The following is a 19,594-nucleotide window of genomic DNA, read 5'->3' as shown; positions in this document are numbered from 1 at the left end:
ACATTTTATCAGACTGTCCTGAAAGAAAACTTTCGCGCAAACAAGTAGATTTTTAAATGTGTAATTCTTGTGGATCCAACTGTATCTGAGCTGGATAAGGATATAAATGTTTTTAGGACTTCTTCTTTTTTTTTTTTAAATGATACCATCACTACTATGGCCAGCAGATGGCCTTATTACCACCTGATTCAGTATGTCAATAATCATTGCGTTGGACTTATTTGTTGCACTCTTTCGAATCTAAGTGATTGGTTGTTTTTTTGGTTTGTTTGTTTGTTTCTTCTGAGCGCCACCTTAAGGAAAAATGTAGCTTGTGTGTCTGCACATCCACAAATGCAATATAGAAATTGTACGGGTTGTAAATGACACACAAAGAAAATGTTACTTTCTTAAATATGTCGCTTGTGCACTCTGCATCCAGCAGCTGTCCTGTCCATATTTCTGCACTCACACAAATCTAGATTTGATGCAAATAACTCACAAAGATAACAAACGGACATGTTTGTAATGTCTTTAATTGTAATCCCAATGGCCCACTGACACTTGCATTTGACAAAAGACAAATGCCATCTGGAGAAACATTTTATGGTTTGGCTTTCGAACCCAAGAGCACGACACCAGCGGTCATGGTGATGGCAGCATCATGCTGGTGCATTGCACAAAGGAGGGTTAAATGGGACAATTGGAACATCAACATAAAAACAAGGGTCTAAGAAACACATCAAAAGTGGTGTAGGAATTAATAAACAGGCTAATATTCAGGTTCTGAAATGTGTGCATTGACCTCACACTAACTCAAATGTCATAGACTAACCTGAACCTAAAATTCAAATATATGACAAAACTTATTTAAACAAACTCCAAAGCAGAAAATTCCCAGTGAATTCAGAATTATCCTGTTTTTCTTGTATATTCATTATTTTTCCTAAAATATCTTACTTTATAGAGCACACTAGAGAAGAATGGCCATTTACTCCTAAGCTGAACAAAATAAAAGTGAAAGAAAATACAGCGTGGTGGGTTTTTTTTTTGTTTATATACCACTTTTATGAGAAGTTACCCCCATCTGGTTTGAATAATGATCTGTCCGACCCACCAGCTCTTCTTTATGCTTCTTCTGGAGTCAGCCTCCAGATGTTGGACGCCGGCTCCGAACATTCCAGCTACTAAGTCTACTACCTGCTCTGACAAATATACACTCATACTCTGTGTGCTGCTTGCACACAGTACATACGCCGCAGACACACAGGGAAGTTCAAAGCTGTGCCAGGAACAACATGCAGCAGCGGGAGGTTACAGTCCGGATCAGACTCGATTCAACCGAGACAACCAGTCAGAAACAGAAGCCTCATTGTTAACCAGGCTGAGGATAAATTAGAAAAGCTGCAATGTGCTGTCACAAAAGAAAATAATGCACGTTAGACAAATTAACAATATGCAATAACTTAGCTTAAAGCTTTGAGGTAAATAGTAGTTGTTAAGATGTAGCATTTAGCTTTCCTAAATTGTTTTACCCACAAAGTAAAGTTATTCCTTCACTGCTGCACAGAACATCTTCACAGCTATCTGAGAGTAAGATTAAAATAGGAAGCATGCTGCGAGCCCCATACTCAAATGAACACATCTGTTATCATAGCCATTTTTTGATGAAAAGCTCCCTTCTGGTCTTAATCACAGTTTCCTGAACACCACTCACACAGAGACATAGTTGAAAAGAAAAGAAAATAGCAGGTCCAGCAAAATTAAAGTAACTAGATATATGGTTTCCAGTATATCCTGCATCTATATTTGTCCCCCCAAGGTGATACGTGAGAAGCCATCTTTCTCGCAATTCCAACTCCAAGTCTTCACTTGATTTTCAGCAGACATAGACAGCAATTTTACAGTGGTCCAGCTTGACCCCCTCACCACAGACAGTTAATGCAAGTTTATTAGACCAACATTTTTAAGCACAAATTAAACAATTCATGAAATGGAAAATGTCTTCCACCTGAGCTGGCGATCTCTGCAGCCCCTCCAGAGTCACAAACCTCTCAACTGCTTTCCCTATTAACACGCCTCGAGATAATTTCCTAGACAAATTCTTTTTGGGGGGGTCTTCCAACATTTTGAAAACCGTGTATTGTTATCCTTCCACTTCCTAATGATGCACTAATTTGTGTGGGTCTGTCGTTTAACATCTCAACAAAATACACAGAAGTTTGTTGTATCAAGGGAAAATGCGCAATAATCTTCGAGAGCCATAAAAACTTTTGCAATGAACTGGTGTCGTTAGAGGAGGAGGGGGGGAGAAAAAGCTGTCCGGCGAGTGATAAATGGTCACTTATGTAAAAATATCACCATCCATCAAAGGCTCCTCACCAATACACTCGTTTCTCACTCCCATCTGGCACACAAACCTCCCCCAGCTGTTTGTCTCTCAGTGGGACACAGCACATGAAAGGAGCCCAAAATGCCTCCTTCTATCCTATATCAATTCTCCTGATTGCTGTCAAAGATGACAGGGTTTCCACTCGATTTGATTTGATTCCAAAAGAAAATCTGGATCCTTTTGGATCCTATAGCAGATTCAACCTACTAGCAGAAAAGAGGTGAAAGAAAACATATATATATATTAAAAAAAAAACTCTCTTCAAGTTTTATGGGCATTCCCTTTCATGCACGCAGAAAGACAAGTGTGGTTAATCCCACATAGTTTCAATAAAAGCACGGTTCACACGCGGGCTTTGATCTCCTCTGCCTCCCCTTTTCACGCTGTTTCGAGAAACAGATCCCGCCGTTACGGAAGGGCCCTTCCTATGCTTGACCCAACCTCACTGTTGATGTAAGCAGCCGATGTGTGAAGAGCACTTCTTTCCCCGACTTATAAGACAAGTCTTGTGCCACAAAACTCTATCAAATACGGAGCCATTTCAGTCCGGCTCATCTCTCCCATAAATCAGAGAGGAATCCGACAGCTTTGCCGTCTGCATAAACAGGTTCAGGGTTCTGCGGGATGGTTTGTAGTACCTCGGTCAATCCTCTGTGCAATCCCGGCTTCACTTCCCACGTGAGCCTTGAAAGAGTTCTGCATATCCCGGCAAAACATTCTTGGCAGGAATAAGTGCAGGAGTTTCCATTGTAATGACCAAGAAGCCTGTGTTACTGAGCCCGTCCTCACAGGTAATCCAATGCGGCTCGTCCTGTGGGAAGGATCACTGTTTACATGCACTTAAAAGGGTGTTTGTGGCAGTTTACAGCAGTATTATCACTGCTTTTAGACAATTTTCTCTATAAAATTCATGGCTTAGGCACAGATAAAATTGGGTGTCACTGAGAGTTGCATTAAAATGTTTAAAATCTTGTCTAATTATCCACACACACGCAAAAAAACTTTACTCTCACGTCAAGCACGTGCAAACACTTTTACCACTAAAAACAAAAGATTGTATATACATGAAAAGTGATGTTTTATTGCCATCTACTGTTGAACTCAGAGAATCTAATAGAAGTTCGGATAGCTCATCCTTTTTTCTTTTTTTACATTTTACAAAAGAGAATTAGAAAGAGAATCAAAAGAATTCTGACTTTTGATTTCAGAAGATTTTAGTCAGTTTTTTATTTTTCCCACTGGCTCTAATCTTCTTTCATAACATTTTGATTGATTTTATAAGTATGGAGCAGAATTTTTCACTTCATAGTAGTTGCGGTATTAGAAGTACCTTCCAACTGCGCACTAGAAAACCATTCTGAAACTGGACTGAATCCATACTTTACATGACAAATTCAATTTAATTTATACATATCTTGTTGGTAGACGGTGGAGTTATTTTGAAGTGAGATGAATGGAGAACAACTCTATTGCAATAAAACAAAATTAAATAATTTGTCAGTGAAGCAAAGACTGGGACATCTGAAGGGACTTTATTTAGCAAAACAATGAAAAGAAAGTATTTTCAGGACAGCAGCCAAACATTAGTCAGAAAAGAGAAAATAGGTATCCAAATATTATTTTCCAGAGCAGGTCAATTTCCCCACTAGAAACTGCAAACTTGTATGACACTCCAGCATAGGTTGCCTATTTTCCACTTTCAGATACAGTATGTAACGATCCAAACATGCATATGAACCAGTTTTGCTTTGACAAATAGAAGTAGCCCTATCAAAAGCAAAATGATCTGCAGCAAAGTCCAAATCCTATTACAGTTGAGACAGGCAATTGTGCAAATACTAGAAAACTCACAAGATCATTATTTGAAGGCAAAAGGGTCTCAAACAGAACCAAAAGCAGTCATGGTAACCATCCCAAGAGCTTCTGTCTCAAAAACACTTCATGTCAGGACTTTCATATCTTCTGAAGCAACCAAAACCTCCTGAAGGTTGATGTACATAGCAAACGAATAAGCTGGATTCGTAGCTTGGAGGTGGGTCGTAGCTACAGATGATGTTCTGTAGGATCATTTGAAACAAAAACTCTCACCATTCACACAAATTGAACATGCATGTTCTGGACACTATTGACCTTGAAGGTCGACTTAGTTAGCTACATGACTAAAGGAAGCAAGGGTCTTTACAACCAGCAGACAATGGAGTCATAGGCAAAAACCCAGCTGGAACATAGCTGTGCATGATTTGATAGTTTTAATTCATGAGCACTCAAACATGGAAAGAAGCTGAACAACCAGAGGCAGCTTTAAGAGGAGATCATGATGAAACCATTTACCAAAGTGAACAGCCACGTTCAGAAAACACTCTCAAGCCTTCTGGTCATCTCTTTAGCCCGTTTCAGATCACAGTTTCGCAATAAACACGTAACAATGAAGCCGCCATTATAGTTTACTTTATTCTTCCATATCATACAAGTCGATCAGTCAGGATTGCAGGTCTTGTGTCCTTTTACAGAATGCTCTGTGATTTACCCAAAAGCCTTAGTTTGCAACGCACAGCATTCCCCTGAGCCATACGTAAGACGTGTAATACCGCCGTGTTTATGTTGTGGTGTTCATGCCGGCTTTTCTAACACGCTTAGTGCTTTAAATAAAAAACATTCCATTCTGTGTTGGGACCTTAAAGTCGAATAGCAAAACCTGTTAATCAGAATGAATGAATGATCTGAAAGAGCTTTTTGTTTTTTCTGTAGGAACTGATTCGTGAAGAGGTGGTTAAAGGAAACCTGCGGTCGTTATGTTTCTGAGGTGGCGAGTCAACAGTGTCCTAACGGTCGACTATGCCTCTTGGCAGTGAGTTACATTTCCTCAATTCTAACCAATAATGCACACCGAATTGGACTGAAGACAGAATACTGGACTTTAGCCATTAGTACTTTATTCAGCATCGACGCTGGATGTGGATAAAACAAAAGTGAGAAGGAGCGACAACTCATGGATCTGTGGTCAGAAGCCTGCGTCTCCAGTCTTGGTTGTTAAAAAATGCTTAAACAAATAATAGTCACAATTTTTTGAAGAGGATGTTGTACACCACCTTTGTGTTTTATTAACTAAAAGACAAACATTTAATGCCGTGTTCTAGATGATTCACAAAGTTAGCTTAACTCCTGGAAGTCCAGATTGGCATTTTAGTTACTTGGAGGCAGCTTAAATTGATGCTTCTCCTTACGGCTGAATAATGGAACCGTCTGGCAAAAGAGACTAAATGAAAGAAATACAACAAACAAAAATCTACTTTCTTACACATACACAGATGAGCACTAATGTGTTGAAAAAGACACCTCCTCTTTAGATGCCATGAGAATAGAAGTTACTTCGATATTAGGAATTTGTAATACATTTTTAAAGAGGCAAAACTTAATTTTTGCACAGGCACATGTACACACAAAATAAATACTTAAAATAAAATCGGACACGGCAAAGTGCTAGAGAGTGCTTAATTAACATGTGTTATTCATTTTGCAAAGTTCAGAATGAGGGCTCATAGACATACTTTCTCAGATTTATTTACAAATATCAAACTGGTGCTTCGAATTAAAAGCTACTTTTTAAGCTACAAATTCCTTTCTAGAATGTTATGTAAATAAAGCAAATAAACTAGAATGATCACAAATAAAAAAAATATAGCAAACTATTTTGGTGTTTTGGTGGAATAATAATTTTAAAAAAACTAAACTAAAAATCAAATACTTTAGGACACCTGAAGCCCAGGCAAAAGTAACAGACCGGCTGCTGTTGTACAAAAACTGAACAGAAAACCTTCAAATGCCCCATTACAATCTGCATCTTTACACAAATTAAAAAAAAAAAAAATCTATTTATGATTAACTTTTGAGCAGTGACCTGATGTCATTAAGCATCATGTAAACATTTTCCTCACCCATTCTTAAGGATTGAGAGATTCTGCTACGGAAACCAGTTACTTTAAAACTTTTAAGAGGATTTAAAAACAGCATTATGGTGGAAAACTTTAAAAGTACCTTAAAGTATTGCTTTTATTCCTTCTCGTGCAGCAGAAGAACTTCCTCCAAATCTAAATGCGTCATTCCCACATCTCACTGGCAGCAATTTGTCTCTTCTGAACACATGCAAACTCCTCAAAACATTTTATGCTTCTGTCAGAGAACTCTAAACCACAACTAAATATAATCCTTAGGCTACACTGCTTCCAAGATATTATTAACACAATTAGAAGATATTTTTAATTTGGGTTTTCATCAGGAGGCAGGGTAAACATACATGCATGGAAAAGCAGGTTCTCTTGCACCCAAATGGATCCAGCACCTCACAAAAGTCGACGTACTCTTTGAAGATTTTGTCCAATTACAACTACAACCCTCAACATTTCATTTTATTGTGGTTTTATGTGACAGACCGACACAAATTATGTATTCTCTACAAAGAAAATCTTAATGGTGTGACTTTTTAAGTTGCCCTTGTTCTCTTCAGATTTTAACCACACACCACTCTGTATTGGTCCATTCCAAAAAACAACAAAAAAAAAACAAAAAACACTGAACCTTGAGGTTGTAATGTGAAAAAGTTTAAAATATCTCCAAAGCACTGTTCAGCAGGAGACTCAAATGTCCTGCGTTTATCTACCGTCACCCTTAACAGTGTAGGTAAATTAAATGAAGAAAAAAAAAAAAGACTAGCATTATTTTTTATACAAGTCCAGGAGTCTCTGTGCAGTCATATATTAGAGTGCAAACTCTGCACACAAACTCTCTAAAGTGTTTCCTACAGCTCTCCCACAAGTCGCCAAGCAGCGACAATATATTCCTTCGCTTCCCCTTAACTATGGATGCAACATGCAAATGTAAAAACGTCATTTCCTCCTTTTTTTTTGCTACACATTCCGATCTTATCTTCTGCAGATGCAGTTTGCTTTAGGTAAGATTTGCTAACATTTATATGTACATTTAATAACGATTTGTTATGTTTCTTTTTTTTTTTTCTTCAAAATAATTTCTATACATTTGCCAACTTATGAAGGCCTCAAGTGAAAAAAAAAACCCAACAAAAAACATTAAGTTTCATAGCATAGAGGAAGAAAACTGCCTCACCCTGACTACCTCTGTCTGCTCCAGCCTGTTTGGGCTGCTGAGACAGCACAGTTGTCAGCTGGAAAGCACTGACCTTGGGACCGGGCTACATGCAGTAGAAAACTTGACTGCAGATCTGCAGTGCGAGTGGAGAAAAAGAAAGAAACTCTGTGATCTACATAAAAACCCACAGATGCTAAAGAGTGAGCTGTGTGAATGCAAAGTGAAAACAGAGACAGATTTTCATCAGAGGGGAGCTGCAATACAGCTAATAAGATTTTTTTTTTTTTTTAATTGAAACTGAAGTTAGCTAGCTGGCGTGCGAACAACACACCCGAGTAGGAATGATATGATTTTGCGGAACATGGCCAAAGACTCCTCCTATAGTACCTGGCATGTGCTACACAGTGGTGCTATGAAAGCAATGAATGGACAATTTGGTCTGAGTGTGAAGTGCAGCTGAAGCTGTCTGAGTCCAGTTTCTAGAATTTCAGCTTACAGCAGGGGAGGGGAGGATCGAAGTGGGACACCGATTGAGATGAGTGGTGAAGGCCAGTAGCTTTGATGAAGCTTTAAAACCACAGAGGGCGATAGGAATCTGAGGTCTCCACTGTTGCCATGGTCTAAATAGGAGTCATGTTCTTAATGCCAACTACAGATTCGTCAGCCACAGCTCTCCACACAGTCACCTGAAAAAAAATAATAATAATAATCAAGAATCACCTTATTACTCAAGAAGAACATTTTACAGAGCCATTTAGAAATGTACATACCATCATCTTTCGCATGAATGTCCTTTAATAATGGAGACGGACGTTTGTATCTAGTCCACACATTTTGAGTAAGGTTGAGATTTAATTTCAGTTCTGTAGAACCATTCAATAAAAGCTCAATGCTAATGGGACATTCGTGCTGATAATGAGTGTATGTTAACCTCTGACTGTATTGTATATGCTGCAGATCCTAATTAGCTACGACTTTGTGTAAAAAAAACAACAAGAAATTTTACCAGAAACTGGTCTCCGCTCTCTAGTTTTTTCACAATTTCTTTGCCCATGTCACCGTCTGGCAGCCTGAGATCCTCTCTGGTCTCTCCGTTGTCTTCCATCAGTGTCAGGAAGCCATCTATGATATCAAGTACCTAAAATGTGCCTCCAGGCAAAGCATCCAAGAAAACAGAGAGCACAAATAAAATAAAACTGGCCGGTATATCTGGGGAAAATGTTTTGGCAGTTCAAGTTTAAAATTCACGACAGACATAAGAAGATAATTGTGAGGTGGAAGAAATAGGAATCTGGTTTTCAAAGTTCTCAAAATGTTCTCTCAGCAATATGGCAAACATGTTCCGATGAGATAAACTGGTAACAATATCCATATTGTGTCACTGATATAACAATATAACAAGCTTGATTTGTTGGCCTAACATTAAAGATACCCCTCTGATTGCTAGATGAAGCTTTGTCTCCTTCATACTTCCATGAGGATCTGATATGTAAAATGCAATTTAAGAAGTTACTGAAATATGGATCTAGAAATGATGCAGAGATGCTATGTTGATTTGGAGAACAGGTACTGGAATATAATGTCGCTTCGACTGATGCAACTACTTCTAGGTCGTACAAACATTTCATAAATACCACAACCTTCTCCAAAAGGGTTATCTCACCTGATAGTCCTTTCTTATCACATTTGGGACATCCATGTTATGTGTGGAGGGGCAGATATCTTCATACTTCTTCGCAGTAAAAATGTCGATTCCAGTAAGATGCACCTAAGAGTAATACTCATCTTTACTAAAATATGACTTCCAGAAAAAAAGTTTAAAGAAATAGACCTGGGTCTTACAATAAATTCTGAGAACAAACAAGGATAAAAAAAAAACAACAACTAAATAAATAAATAAAACATTTCTTTCACTCTGAAGCCAATGGAGGAGAAAGGTTTTACCTTGGCATGCCCATGCTTTCCAGTCTTGGAGGTAGACATCTCAACTATCTTACAGGGACGTCCTTTCAGCATAACAAAGCCATTCTTCCTCAGTGCAGAGCACTGAATGGGGAATGTAGCTGAGGCGCCAGCATCTGCGGTGGAGAAGTCATCATCTGCCATAGTGGGCCAGGGGCTGCTCCAGGCACCAAGGAAAAGAAGTTAGTACCTTTCTTTACATCTAACAGCAAGGAAAAAAACTTATCTTTATGAATATTTCACATGTAGAAAGCTATGCAACATCAGAAATCTGCTAAATATAACAACTTCTGTTTCAGTAGATGTGGATAAGACTGTGTTAAACACAGGAAAATTAATAGAAGCAACATGGAGGAATACATAGAAACTGGTTGATTAAAATCAGAGCTCTACGGGGGCTGCCTTTAATCAGATCATAGAATTGTGATGAATTGATCTTCTTGTTGCAATTAATCACAACATTTCCCCATGCTCTCTGCTTCTTTTTCTAACACCGTTGCCGACATTTTCAGTGAACTGCAGTGTCTCTAAATTTTTATTTTTTTCTTTGATGAATGGAAGATTTATTTTATTTGTTTCTTTCACCTTTTCATATTGATATTGTTCAAATACAAAGGTTTCTTGTATGAATCATGCAAGCCACACGATCTTAATCATTTGATTTTGATTTCATTTTTTTAAATGGTACACCAACTCTTGCTGCATCCTACGCCTTGCAAATCTCCCCCAAAAATCTGGAATGGGACTTGCTTCAAAACTCCTATCAATGTGCACCTACCCCTCTTGTTTCCTTCCACTTAACTTTTCATAATTGATCTTTCACACAAGATCTTGTGGAGGGCCTTGTGACAGTTTGTTACATTGTTGTCAAGTCAGTTTTCTTCTCCATGATTGTCCAAACTAGCATGTTCGCCATCTAAAACAATGTCAATTTAAAGCTGCACTTTAGGATGATACAAACACGTTTCAGTCAAGGGAAATTTCAGCTTTTATTTCTCTCAATCAAGAGGAGCAACCAAGACTGTGTTGGGCACTCAGGCCACAAGCCTATTGCTATAGACGTGTTTGTACAACAATATGCCAATTGCTCCATTTTATTGTGGTCACTGTTCAATTGAACAATGACCGTTACATTAGTCTTTTCTCAGCAGTACAAACAACTGATAAAATTAAACCCATTAACGACGTGGTAATTTAGACAAACGAGTATAAACTAGAAACTATAATCTCAGGTTCCAACATCTCAATTTATCGCAGTTACTCCTGCTAGCTTTCTCACTGTACATCCACCCTGGCTGCAGATGCTAGCTAAAGCACCACCCTCTCATTTCATTCGCACAAATCACTGCTGGGGCACCGGTGATAATGAAGCCCACCTATTATCAAATATTAGACAAAGCTATGCTATACCAGTGTCCAGCATGTTGCTTAATGAGCAGTTACTGTCAAAACATGTTATTAGGAGTCTGCCTAGCTTACCTTCTGTGTCGCTTACACCAAAAGATGAGAATCACGTCGCACGCGTGGAGTTTCGTGGAGGAGTGATGTAGGTGAGCGGTGAACTCCGGGCAGCGCCGACGTAGTGGAGGCAGCGCTCCTCCCTGACTGAGCGCGTGGACAGCTAAAACTCTCATCTTTGGTTAAGCACAATGTATTTCTCATGAACGTTACATATTCGTTACACATAAGCAAACAGTTCGTTTTTTTTAAGGGTCGAGTTACCAGCATTGATAGTGCACTATCAATCACTCTCAATTTTCTAAGAAATTTAAAATTTTAAATAAGGCCAATAAAAATGGATTTTTGATACAGAGACGTTATGGTATATAGGCATCTTATGGCCTAGATCAGGGGTGTCAAACTCCAGTCCTCCAGGGCCGGTGTCCTCCAACTTTTAGATGTGCCTCTGCTGCACCACACCTGAATAGAATAATTAGGTCATTAGCAAGGCTCTGGAGAACTGATCTACACAAGGAGGAGGTAATTAAGCCATTTCACTCCAGTGTTTTGTACCTGTGGCACATCTAAAAGCTGTAGGACAGCGGCCCTCGAGGACTGGAGTTTGACACCCGTGGCCTAGATAATCAAATGGAAGACTAACAGTTCTCCAGTGACAGCTTCCATAATGAGGTTATGGCACCTTACGTCATTTCTAAAGATCTATCCAAGCAATTTCATTGAAAGTTAAGTGGAAGGAAAACGTGTGGGCACAGGCAACAGCTAATGTGAGGCAAAGCCCACTGAAGACTTTGGGGGAGATTTATTAGGTGAGTGAGTTTCAAGAGCTACATAGAGGTGCAACTAACACATAAGCTACAACCTTCACAGCATCAGGAGCATCCTGCTATTCAGATAAAGGTGCATTTTCCAGATTCTGGAAGAAGAGTGGAGAATCACACAAACCACACAATTTTGGTCGTTTAATGTTTGTTCACTGTGTTTTATCAAGTCCAAAGTCAGCCTAGATATCTACCAGCAAACTTTAAAGTTCTTCATGTTTCCTTCTGCTAATGGGAAACACGAAGTGCTACGGAGATCCTGATGTCATTTTCCAGCAGTCTTAACTCTGGGTTTTCCATAATCATCAAAACAATAGAAATATACACTTGAAATATAAAAAACCAAAGTATAAAAGTAAAAGTGTCAAGCATATTAATACTATTAGGTGTATCATTACATTTATAAAACTGGGAAATGACAAGTAAACCTACTAAGTAAAGCTAGTGAAGTACAATAGGAATGCTTTTATTGTTTTTTCATACAGAAAAAGAAATATTGAAAGCTTACATTTTCAGATGTTTTTTATATTATACTGCAGAAAGACAAAGTGATAAAACTACATGCCTTAAAGGTCACACTTTTGAAGTACAAAATAATGTTTTCTTCTGACATAGATACTGCATAAAACATTTTTTAAAGCTTGTGTGAAGTCAGAAAATGTCCAAAGATACCCTGAAAGTTTTTCTTTGTTGAATAATAAACATACATTTAGAGCTGATTTAACATTAAAAAAATACAGTATGTTTTTCGTCTGATAATGATCAGCATTTACCCTGTTGCTCCTAAGATTTCAATATTATTGTGAAATAAATTTTTATTTCAATTAATATGATGCTTTAGAACAATTTTAAAATTCTGCCTCACTTGTTAATTAGAAACGTGCATTATCTTCCTTGTTTGATCCAGAGGGTGGAGCAGACATTGCTCCACCCACTCATTAAGTTGCAATCTTAATTGCAACTTAATGCAATTAAGATTGCATTGCTAGAAAAGGAGGTGTCTCCTTTTCTAGCAAGCAGTAAGGTAACAGGTCTCTTAAAAAGATTTGAGAGATGCTTCTGAACTTTGCTCCCAAATCTTACAAGACAGTAGAACCTCTGGAATGTTACTCAAAAAAATTTCCATTTCAACTTCAATTCAAATTATATCTGCCCTTGGAAAACCACAACCCTCAAGCAACAACTTGGGTGAAAAAATAAAAATAAAAAATTAAATTATTTTATTTCAAATATTGAAGCTGTTCAAGTAAACTGCATTGGATTCCACTAACTAAATGGACGTTTTTATCAGATTCTTCAACACAGGGAAGAATTGTGTCAAATTTTGCAGGAGATTTTAGACAGAGCGGTGTAATTCATTTACTTGTCGCCTTTGCCTTCCAGTTTTTATGCTTTTTATATTATCCCTCATTTAGACCAGTTTTATTGCTGATCACATAACACAAGCTAACCATGCTGTAATTGGAGCTGGCACAGTTTTTGCTCATAGTGTCCTTACTCCTTCAACAATTGTTTTGCAGTTTTTCTTTAAGACTCAAATGTATTGATTAATGTACATATTACTATGTGTTGTTTCCATTTTACATTTACAGATATTTAGCATAAAACGAATTTTATAACTTTTCTCCCCCATATGCTGGGTAAATGGTTTGTTGACATTGTAAAACACTTATAATAGTAAAGTTTTACTTTCATTACTGTAGTAAAAATTTGAATTCGGTTATATGTAAACATTGCGAAATTTAACTGATGCTGTTGTGTAGAAAAAAAAGTGAAGGGAGTGGGTGAGGGATATATTAAAATAAATGTACTATGTCATTAATAAACGGTACTTCTTGGAAAATATTTTGTCATGTTACAAACACAAACTTTTACATAACTGGGATTTTATGAGATAGGGCGACACAAAGTAGTGCTTAACAGTGATGTGGAAGTAAAACGATACACAGCGCTGCTATAAACATGTAAAAAAGTTTTGTTTGTATTTGTATTCAGCCCCGTTTACTTTAAAACACCTAAATAAAAGTCACTTAAGCAATTGATATCTATAAATTAAACTGTTATGAGAAAGCCTCAGAGGTTTCCTAGAAATTAATACTGAAGAACCAACATCACAAAGCATGAAGTTAGCATGAAGTTAGTTAGCTTCATGCTAACTAATTTCCAATCATATTCGTCTTTTCCCTTTACGATTATGCTCTAATTTGAGTCAGTCTATCATATACATGACCAATAAAACACTTTAAAGTGTGTTGTTGTAACTCGATAACACGTGAATAAGGTCAAGAGGTTTTGACCTCTTTGACATCTTTGGGATGCACGGTGGAACAGTTGGTAGCAATGTTGCCGTGCAGCCACCGTAACTGCTGCTGCCTTAAGCATCGCTGGACGATTTGAGCTGCTCCAGTTCAGCATTGTCTTTGGGGATCCTCTTTTTCTTTTGGAAGACTGCGGCAATCTCCTCAAATGTTTTGCCCTTGGTCTCAGGAACCCGGAAATAAATGAATATGGTGAAGCAGAGAAGCAACACGGCAAACAGGATGAACACATAGCAGCCCATCCAAGCCTGGTGAGGAATGCAGAAAAATATTTATTGAAAATGCAGCCGGTGTTTGATTGTGGGACATGATGTCTGCGGTAGTTCACAGTACGGTGCACATACTTTATCTGGCTCCTTACCTGTATGTATGGGAAGGTCATGCCAATGATAAAGTTACTGGTCCAGTTGCAGCAGCCTGAGAGGGCGATGGCAGCCGGCCGAGGCCCCTGGCTGAACAGTTCAGCCACTATGAACCAAGGAATGGGACCAGGGCCAATCTCAAAGAAGCTTACAAACAGAAAGATGGCTGCCATGCTGACGTAGCTCATCCAGGAGTAGTCATGCTAGAGAGAAAAGAGCAGATTTTTGCCATTCACCTCATGCTTGCACGAATTCAATTCTTGAATGGATTTTAATTGACAAATTCTTTATTTTTTTGGTATGCCAAATCTTGATGTTTCAATATCTGTAAGTCATACTCATCAAAATGACAAGAAATAAAGACTTGAAATATTTGACTGTGTGAAATGAATCTGTGCTTGTGTATCAGTTTGCCTCGGTGTCTCATAAACTCCTGTGGTCGGTTTTAGCTGAGACTGGAGATCTTCCACTTGGTCGAACAAACCTGGAATTTGAGACCCACTGTCATGGCAACAGCACAGCAGCACATCCCTCCCAGACCAACCAGAGTCAGAGTGCGCCTCCCGGCTCTGTCCACCAGTGCAATCTGGGACACACAGAGCACGCTTACAGATAGACTGAAGTCATGCAACACGTGACACTGGTGTTGCACATGTGAGCGCATTACTTACAGACACCAAAGTAAAGACCGTGTTGATGACCCCCACTCCTATCGTGGCATAGACTGGCTGACTGACACCAGCTTGGGTAAAGATGGCTGTAGAGTAGTAGAAGATCTGACAGACGAATGCAAAAAGAAAGAATCCATTATCCAACATTACTAAAGTCACATTTTAGCGGTTTGCTATACTTTATTAAACATTTCTGTTGATACCTCTACACAGATTAAATCACTACAGTTTGGTATTAAGTAAAATAAATAAATAAATAAATAAAAATTTACACTTACTGCGTTAATGCCAGACAGCTGCTGTGAAAGGTGCATCATGAGGGCAACAAACAGCTGCTTCCTATATACAGAGGAGAGGATCTAAGGGAGAAAAGAGAGACAAAAATAGCATATGATATAATACAATAAAATAGCAATAGTAGCATATGGCGGAACGGTAAACCCACATCATGAAGGTGCTACCCAGAAAAATGGAACATTTTTGCAATGCTGTCATGTTAGTATGGCATTGCAATATATAACAAAATACCTCTAAAAATACCTGGAAAATTTCCAGCATTTTGTTGAATTTATCCCAAAAGTAAGGCAATACTGAAAGGAGCTCTAATACAATTCTCATGAGATGTCCCTAATAAAATAATCAGATTATTTATATCTTAATATAATATATTATATCTCCCCAAGCAGGTGTGGAACAAAAAACAATGCAGGTCAAACTCCAAAAATCCAAAGTTTAATTCCTGACAAGAATAGCAAGTGAAGTGGCTAAATCAGAAGAGTGCTTCGTAACCCAGCCCAGTCCCAAAGTCCACAAAAGCAATTTAATAGAGCACAACTTTGACAAACTGCAAAAGTTCAAACATAAGCTAACAGTAAACACACAGGTTATTACCACTAAATTAATATTTATTGTATAGGTAAATTTTGTTTTTTATTTATTTGTTTAAAACTGAATTTTTTTACAGTAGCATAACCTCAAGCTGGAAGAATGCCGATGTTGCAATTCTCTAACAATGAACTTTGGAGTTTTTTTGTTTGTTTGTTTTTTTTCCCCAGTCCTTTCACAGTTTCAGGGGATTTAAGCTTTCTACCTGCTGTTCTGCGTGCAATAAGTTACAACCAGTTCCTATTTTCTTGAACTTTCTGGATTCATGAAGGTCAAATCACATGTAGCCTTAGATGTAGGGACACACTCTTTTGATTTTCCTGTTTTGAAAAGAGGCCAAAAAAAGATGGGCCTCTATGCCACAGCATATTTATGTCCCAGTGAAGCAAAATATCATACTACCTGAAGCCTCCCCAGCACTCTAAATCAACCAAGTTTATAGTTGTGTAACTCCATAAACAGTGCTCACCTCTGTAGAGAGAGAGACCTACCAAAGAATGGATCGACACCTTCGGCTCTTTGTCTGCTTCTTCCTTCTCCCTCCTCATTTCTTCCAGATCGTGAGCAGGATCATACGCCCCCTTTAGACGAAGCAGACCTGAGGAAGAAGTGCAGCATGAAAACACTCAGGAGCAAAAACCTGCAGAAATTAGTTTCATGCAGTAACAGGCAACATTCTTGAAATCTTTTGCTTAAATAAAAGTTGCTCTTCTGTAATGACAATTTCTCCACTGTGAGTGAAATGTTTCAGTTATTTTTGTTGAAGGTAGTATGAAAACAAAATATTAGAACACTTATTTTCTATATGGCTGTTGAAACACATCCCAGCAGAACCTTTGCTCATGCAAAAATGTTTGCTTTATTTATTGATTGATTTATTTTACCAGGTACATTGTTTAAGAACAAATGATCATTTTCATCAACGACCTGCATTTTTGCATGCTGTGTTCAACAAACTCTGGTATAAAGTTGCGCTGATTTTTGCAAAACTCGCTACGCTGCTTTGACACTTACCAGCAGCTCACTGTTGACCTCCATTTGGAGGACAGAGGGGAATGTGGTGCCATTTTTCTCATTTTATATTATGCAAGTCGTATTTACACGAGAGACAAAACAAACTAAAACAGTTAATTCTGCTTGTGTTTGCATGTGTTGGTTCTTACTTTTCCGGGCTTCCTGCTCTTTTCCCATCAGGATGTAAAGGTAGCGTGGACTCTCGGGGCAAAGCGGCAACAAAATGGACTGTAAGACCGCAGGAGCTCCGGACAGACCAAGCAGCACGTGCCACATTTCATCGTTACCGAGAATAAAATCCAAACCTATTACCTGCATACAAATACATGTTATTAATGGGTTAAATACTGTATGTTTCATTCAAGCACAAATGATGCCCTGTTCTGGTCTAGGTGTGTGAGAGTTTAGCCTACCTGGCTGAGTAGGATGCCAATGACAATGGCCAACTGATGTAACGTTCCCAGAGCTCCTCTGTAAGCTTTAGGTGCAATTTCTCCAATATACATCGGTACCAATCCAGATGTTAAACCTGAAACATACATTTTAACAGATTACAGCATTTTCCTGCAAAATGCCTTACTTGTGAAGTGAAGGCGATTCCAGACGTGTGGGTTTACCACAGTAGAAGCCCATGATGGCGCGGCCCGCAATGACCATGATGTGGGGCTTCCACATCCTGGACAGACCCATCAGCAGTCCAGCCACTACAGCCAAAACGTTGACCATCAGCATGCCCCTCACCCTGCAGAACAGAAAAGAAAATAGGAATGTTTGCCCTCTTCTTTGTTTCATCTTTCGTGAAAATGTGATGTCCACTCTTGGAAATCTCTGACCTTCCTTTAAAGTTTCCGATAAATCCCACCAGGAAGGAGGACACCATCCCGCCAATGGAGAAGATGGCCACCGACAGTGACCAGTACATGACCACGGAAGGATGCGTTTGTTCCTCTGGGGGACTTTCTCCCTCTGTGATGTTTTCTGGCAGTGCTGACCTCTCGGACCACACGCCCAAAGACAGAGCATAGTGCTTCTCAATGACCTGCGGCATAGAAAGAAAATAAAACTGCAGCACCGTATTTGGTCAGGTGATTCGAAAATGTGCCTAAAGCAAATGAATAGTGCAAAGTGTTTAAATCCCGCGACCTTTTTCATCTTTCATCACATTAAAACTAAACACCTTTATGAATTTTATAAATTTCACTTCTTGGGGTATTTCTTTAGTACTGGCTGGTATAATTTATAGTTTATATATTTTAACAGATCTTTGAGCCTTGGATCTCTGCAGCTCCTCCAAAGCTTTTTTGCAGCTTCTCTATATTATGCGCTGCTTGCCTGGCCTGGTTTTTGCAAGTTTGCAGCGGTGCAATAAAATCTTCACTTTCCTTCCACTCTTCCTTTGAGTCAGCGCATCACATAAAAATCCAATAAAATACATTAAAGGTTGTAATGTGGTGTAATGCGAAATATTAGATGAATGTAGATGTTTTTGCAAGGCCTTACACAGATCATGGAAATATTAAGTTAATATTTCATTGCAAATGCTTTAGAAGACTGAAAAGGGTTTGCAGCATTTGTGTAATCTGTCCTGAAGAATATTTTGTCCTTGTAAAAACAGTCATGTGTCATCTGACACACATGTTGTGCCTTTGATTTTTTTTTAAAAACTGCTACAGAGCAACTTGCTTATTTACGGAAGAGGATTACGGCCACAGGAAAAAATAAAAAAAATAATTCTGACTTTAAAGTCAGAATTCTGAGATCACAGTCAGAATTCTGAGATTAAAATTCTTTTTTTTTTTTTTCGGTGGCCCTAATCCTCTTCCGTACTTATTTTTAGTAGGAAAAAATGAAAGAAATGAAGTAACTTTTTTTTTTTTTTTAAGGGTTTTGTTATTGTTTTGAAGCAACACCGTAAATGAGAATAAACACACATTTTTCTTTAAGAGCAAATACTTTAGGGTGTGAAAAATCAAGCAGTTCATTTGCTCAGTAAAAGTGAATGCATGTTACCTTCTGGGGTGCATTGATGACTCCTAGACTGTATCCGAACTGCAGGGAACCCAGAGCTGCTGTGAACACTGCGATAGCCAGTGTACCTGTCAATTGCTGCGATCCAAACACAGTTTCACGTTCACAACCACATCAGCAAGCAAGTTAATGTTTCATAACAAAACTACTAGTAGAAAGTTTAGAAGAATCCTGGATGTTTTTTGGATAAATTTCTAAAATGCATAAAAAGAGCCTATTTTTTCAGGAATTCTCGTACCTTTCCCGTCTCCATGATGTGTAGAGAGTGTTCCCTTGAGGCTGGTAATGATCAATGAAATCTACATGCCTGATCACACAGTGTCCACTCTCTAATCGACCAACTAACACGCAGATACACACCCCCGCACACACGCTCAGATTCATGTGAGCATTGACAGCCTAGATAGGTCTTATCCCCTAAGGGAAGTCTTAGGTTATGTCTCATGCAGAAATATGTATGTTTGTAAAATATTATTTTACTAGCCCCTGGTTTTAGGACATTCTATATGTTATAACTTTAAATAGAACTTCAATAATAATGTACTAAACCTCAGATTGTATAGTTACTTTGTGTAATAGTTACTTTTTTTCCCCCAATGTA

General features: G+C 38.4%; 2 protein-coding genes across 2 annotated transcripts; both read right to left on the bottom strand.

The window, feature by feature from the left end:
* Nucleotides 1–276: 276 nt before the first annotated feature.
* LOC116708672 (eukaryotic translation initiation factor 5A-1-like) lies at nucleotides 277–11,057 on the bottom strand. The gene is made up of 5 exons (XM_032546625.1): nucleotides 10,916–11,057; nucleotides 9,419–9,593; nucleotides 9,138–9,242; nucleotides 8,481–8,612; nucleotides 277–8,160 (listed from the first exon to the last, which is right to left on the bottom strand). The coding sequence occupies exons 2-5, from the start codon at nucleotides 9,578–9,580 to the stop codon at nucleotides 8,095–8,097; spliced, it is 465 nt and encodes a 154-aa protein (XP_032402516.1). The 5' UTR covers nucleotides 9,581–9,593; nucleotides 10,916–11,057; the 3' UTR covers nucleotides 277–8,094.
* A 1,876-nt stretch (nucleotides 11,058–12,933) lies between these two features.
* On the bottom strand, nucleotides 12,934–19,343 carry slc2a2 (solute carrier family 2 member 2). Its single transcript, XM_032546605.1, has 12 exons — nucleotides 19,232–19,343; nucleotides 18,976–19,071; nucleotides 17,799–18,004; nucleotides 17,583–17,707; nucleotides 17,379–17,494; nucleotides 17,115–17,277; nucleotides 16,443–16,549; nucleotides 15,345–15,425; nucleotides 15,067–15,171; nucleotides 14,880–14,981; nucleotides 14,395–14,598; nucleotides 12,934–14,281 (listed from the first exon to the last, which is right to left on the bottom strand). Exons 1-12 carry the CDS (start codon nucleotides 19,244–19,246, stop codon nucleotides 14,090–14,092), a joined length of 1,512 nt encoding a protein of 503 aa, XP_032402496.1. The 5' UTR covers nucleotides 19,247–19,343; the 3' UTR covers nucleotides 12,934–14,089.
* Nucleotides 19,344–19,594: the final 251 nt, after the last annotated feature.

The sequence above is a fragment of the Xiphophorus hellerii genome, chromosome 19 (genome assembly GCF_003331165.1).
Source record: "Xiphophorus hellerii strain 12219 chromosome 19, Xiphophorus_hellerii-4.1, whole genome shotgun sequence".
Lineage (NCBI taxonomy): Eukaryota > Metazoa > Chordata > Actinopteri > Cyprinodontiformes > Poeciliidae > Xiphophorus > Xiphophorus hellerii.
Note: the sequence above shows the minus strand (reverse complement) of the source record. Positions and strands in the feature narration are given on the sequence as shown.

Excerpts from the sequence above, each read along its gene's own strand:
- LOC116708672 (XM_032546625.1), bottom strand. The coding sequence starts at position 9,580 with ATGGCAGATGATGACTTCTCCACCGCAGATGCTGGCGCCTCAGCTACA. Across the intron at positions 8,613-9,137 it reads TGATAAGAAAGGACTATCAG|GTACTTGATATCATAGATGG; the intron begins GTGAGATAACCC and ends GGCACATTTTAG. Across the intron at positions 8,161-8,480 it reads AGAGCGGAGACCAGTTTCTG|GTGACTGTGTGGAGAGCTGT; the intron begins GTAAAATTTCTT and ends ATTTTTTTTCAG.
- slc2a2 (XM_032546605.1), bottom strand. Across the intron at positions 17,278-17,378 it reads TTGGCATCCTACTCAGCCAG|GTAATAGGTTTGGATTTTAT; the intron begins GTAGGCTAAACT and ends ATTTGTATGCAG. Across the intron at positions 14,282-14,394 it reads TGACCTTCCCATACATACAG|GCTTGGATGGGCTGCTATGT; the intron begins GTAAGGAGCCAG and ends ATTCCTCACCAG.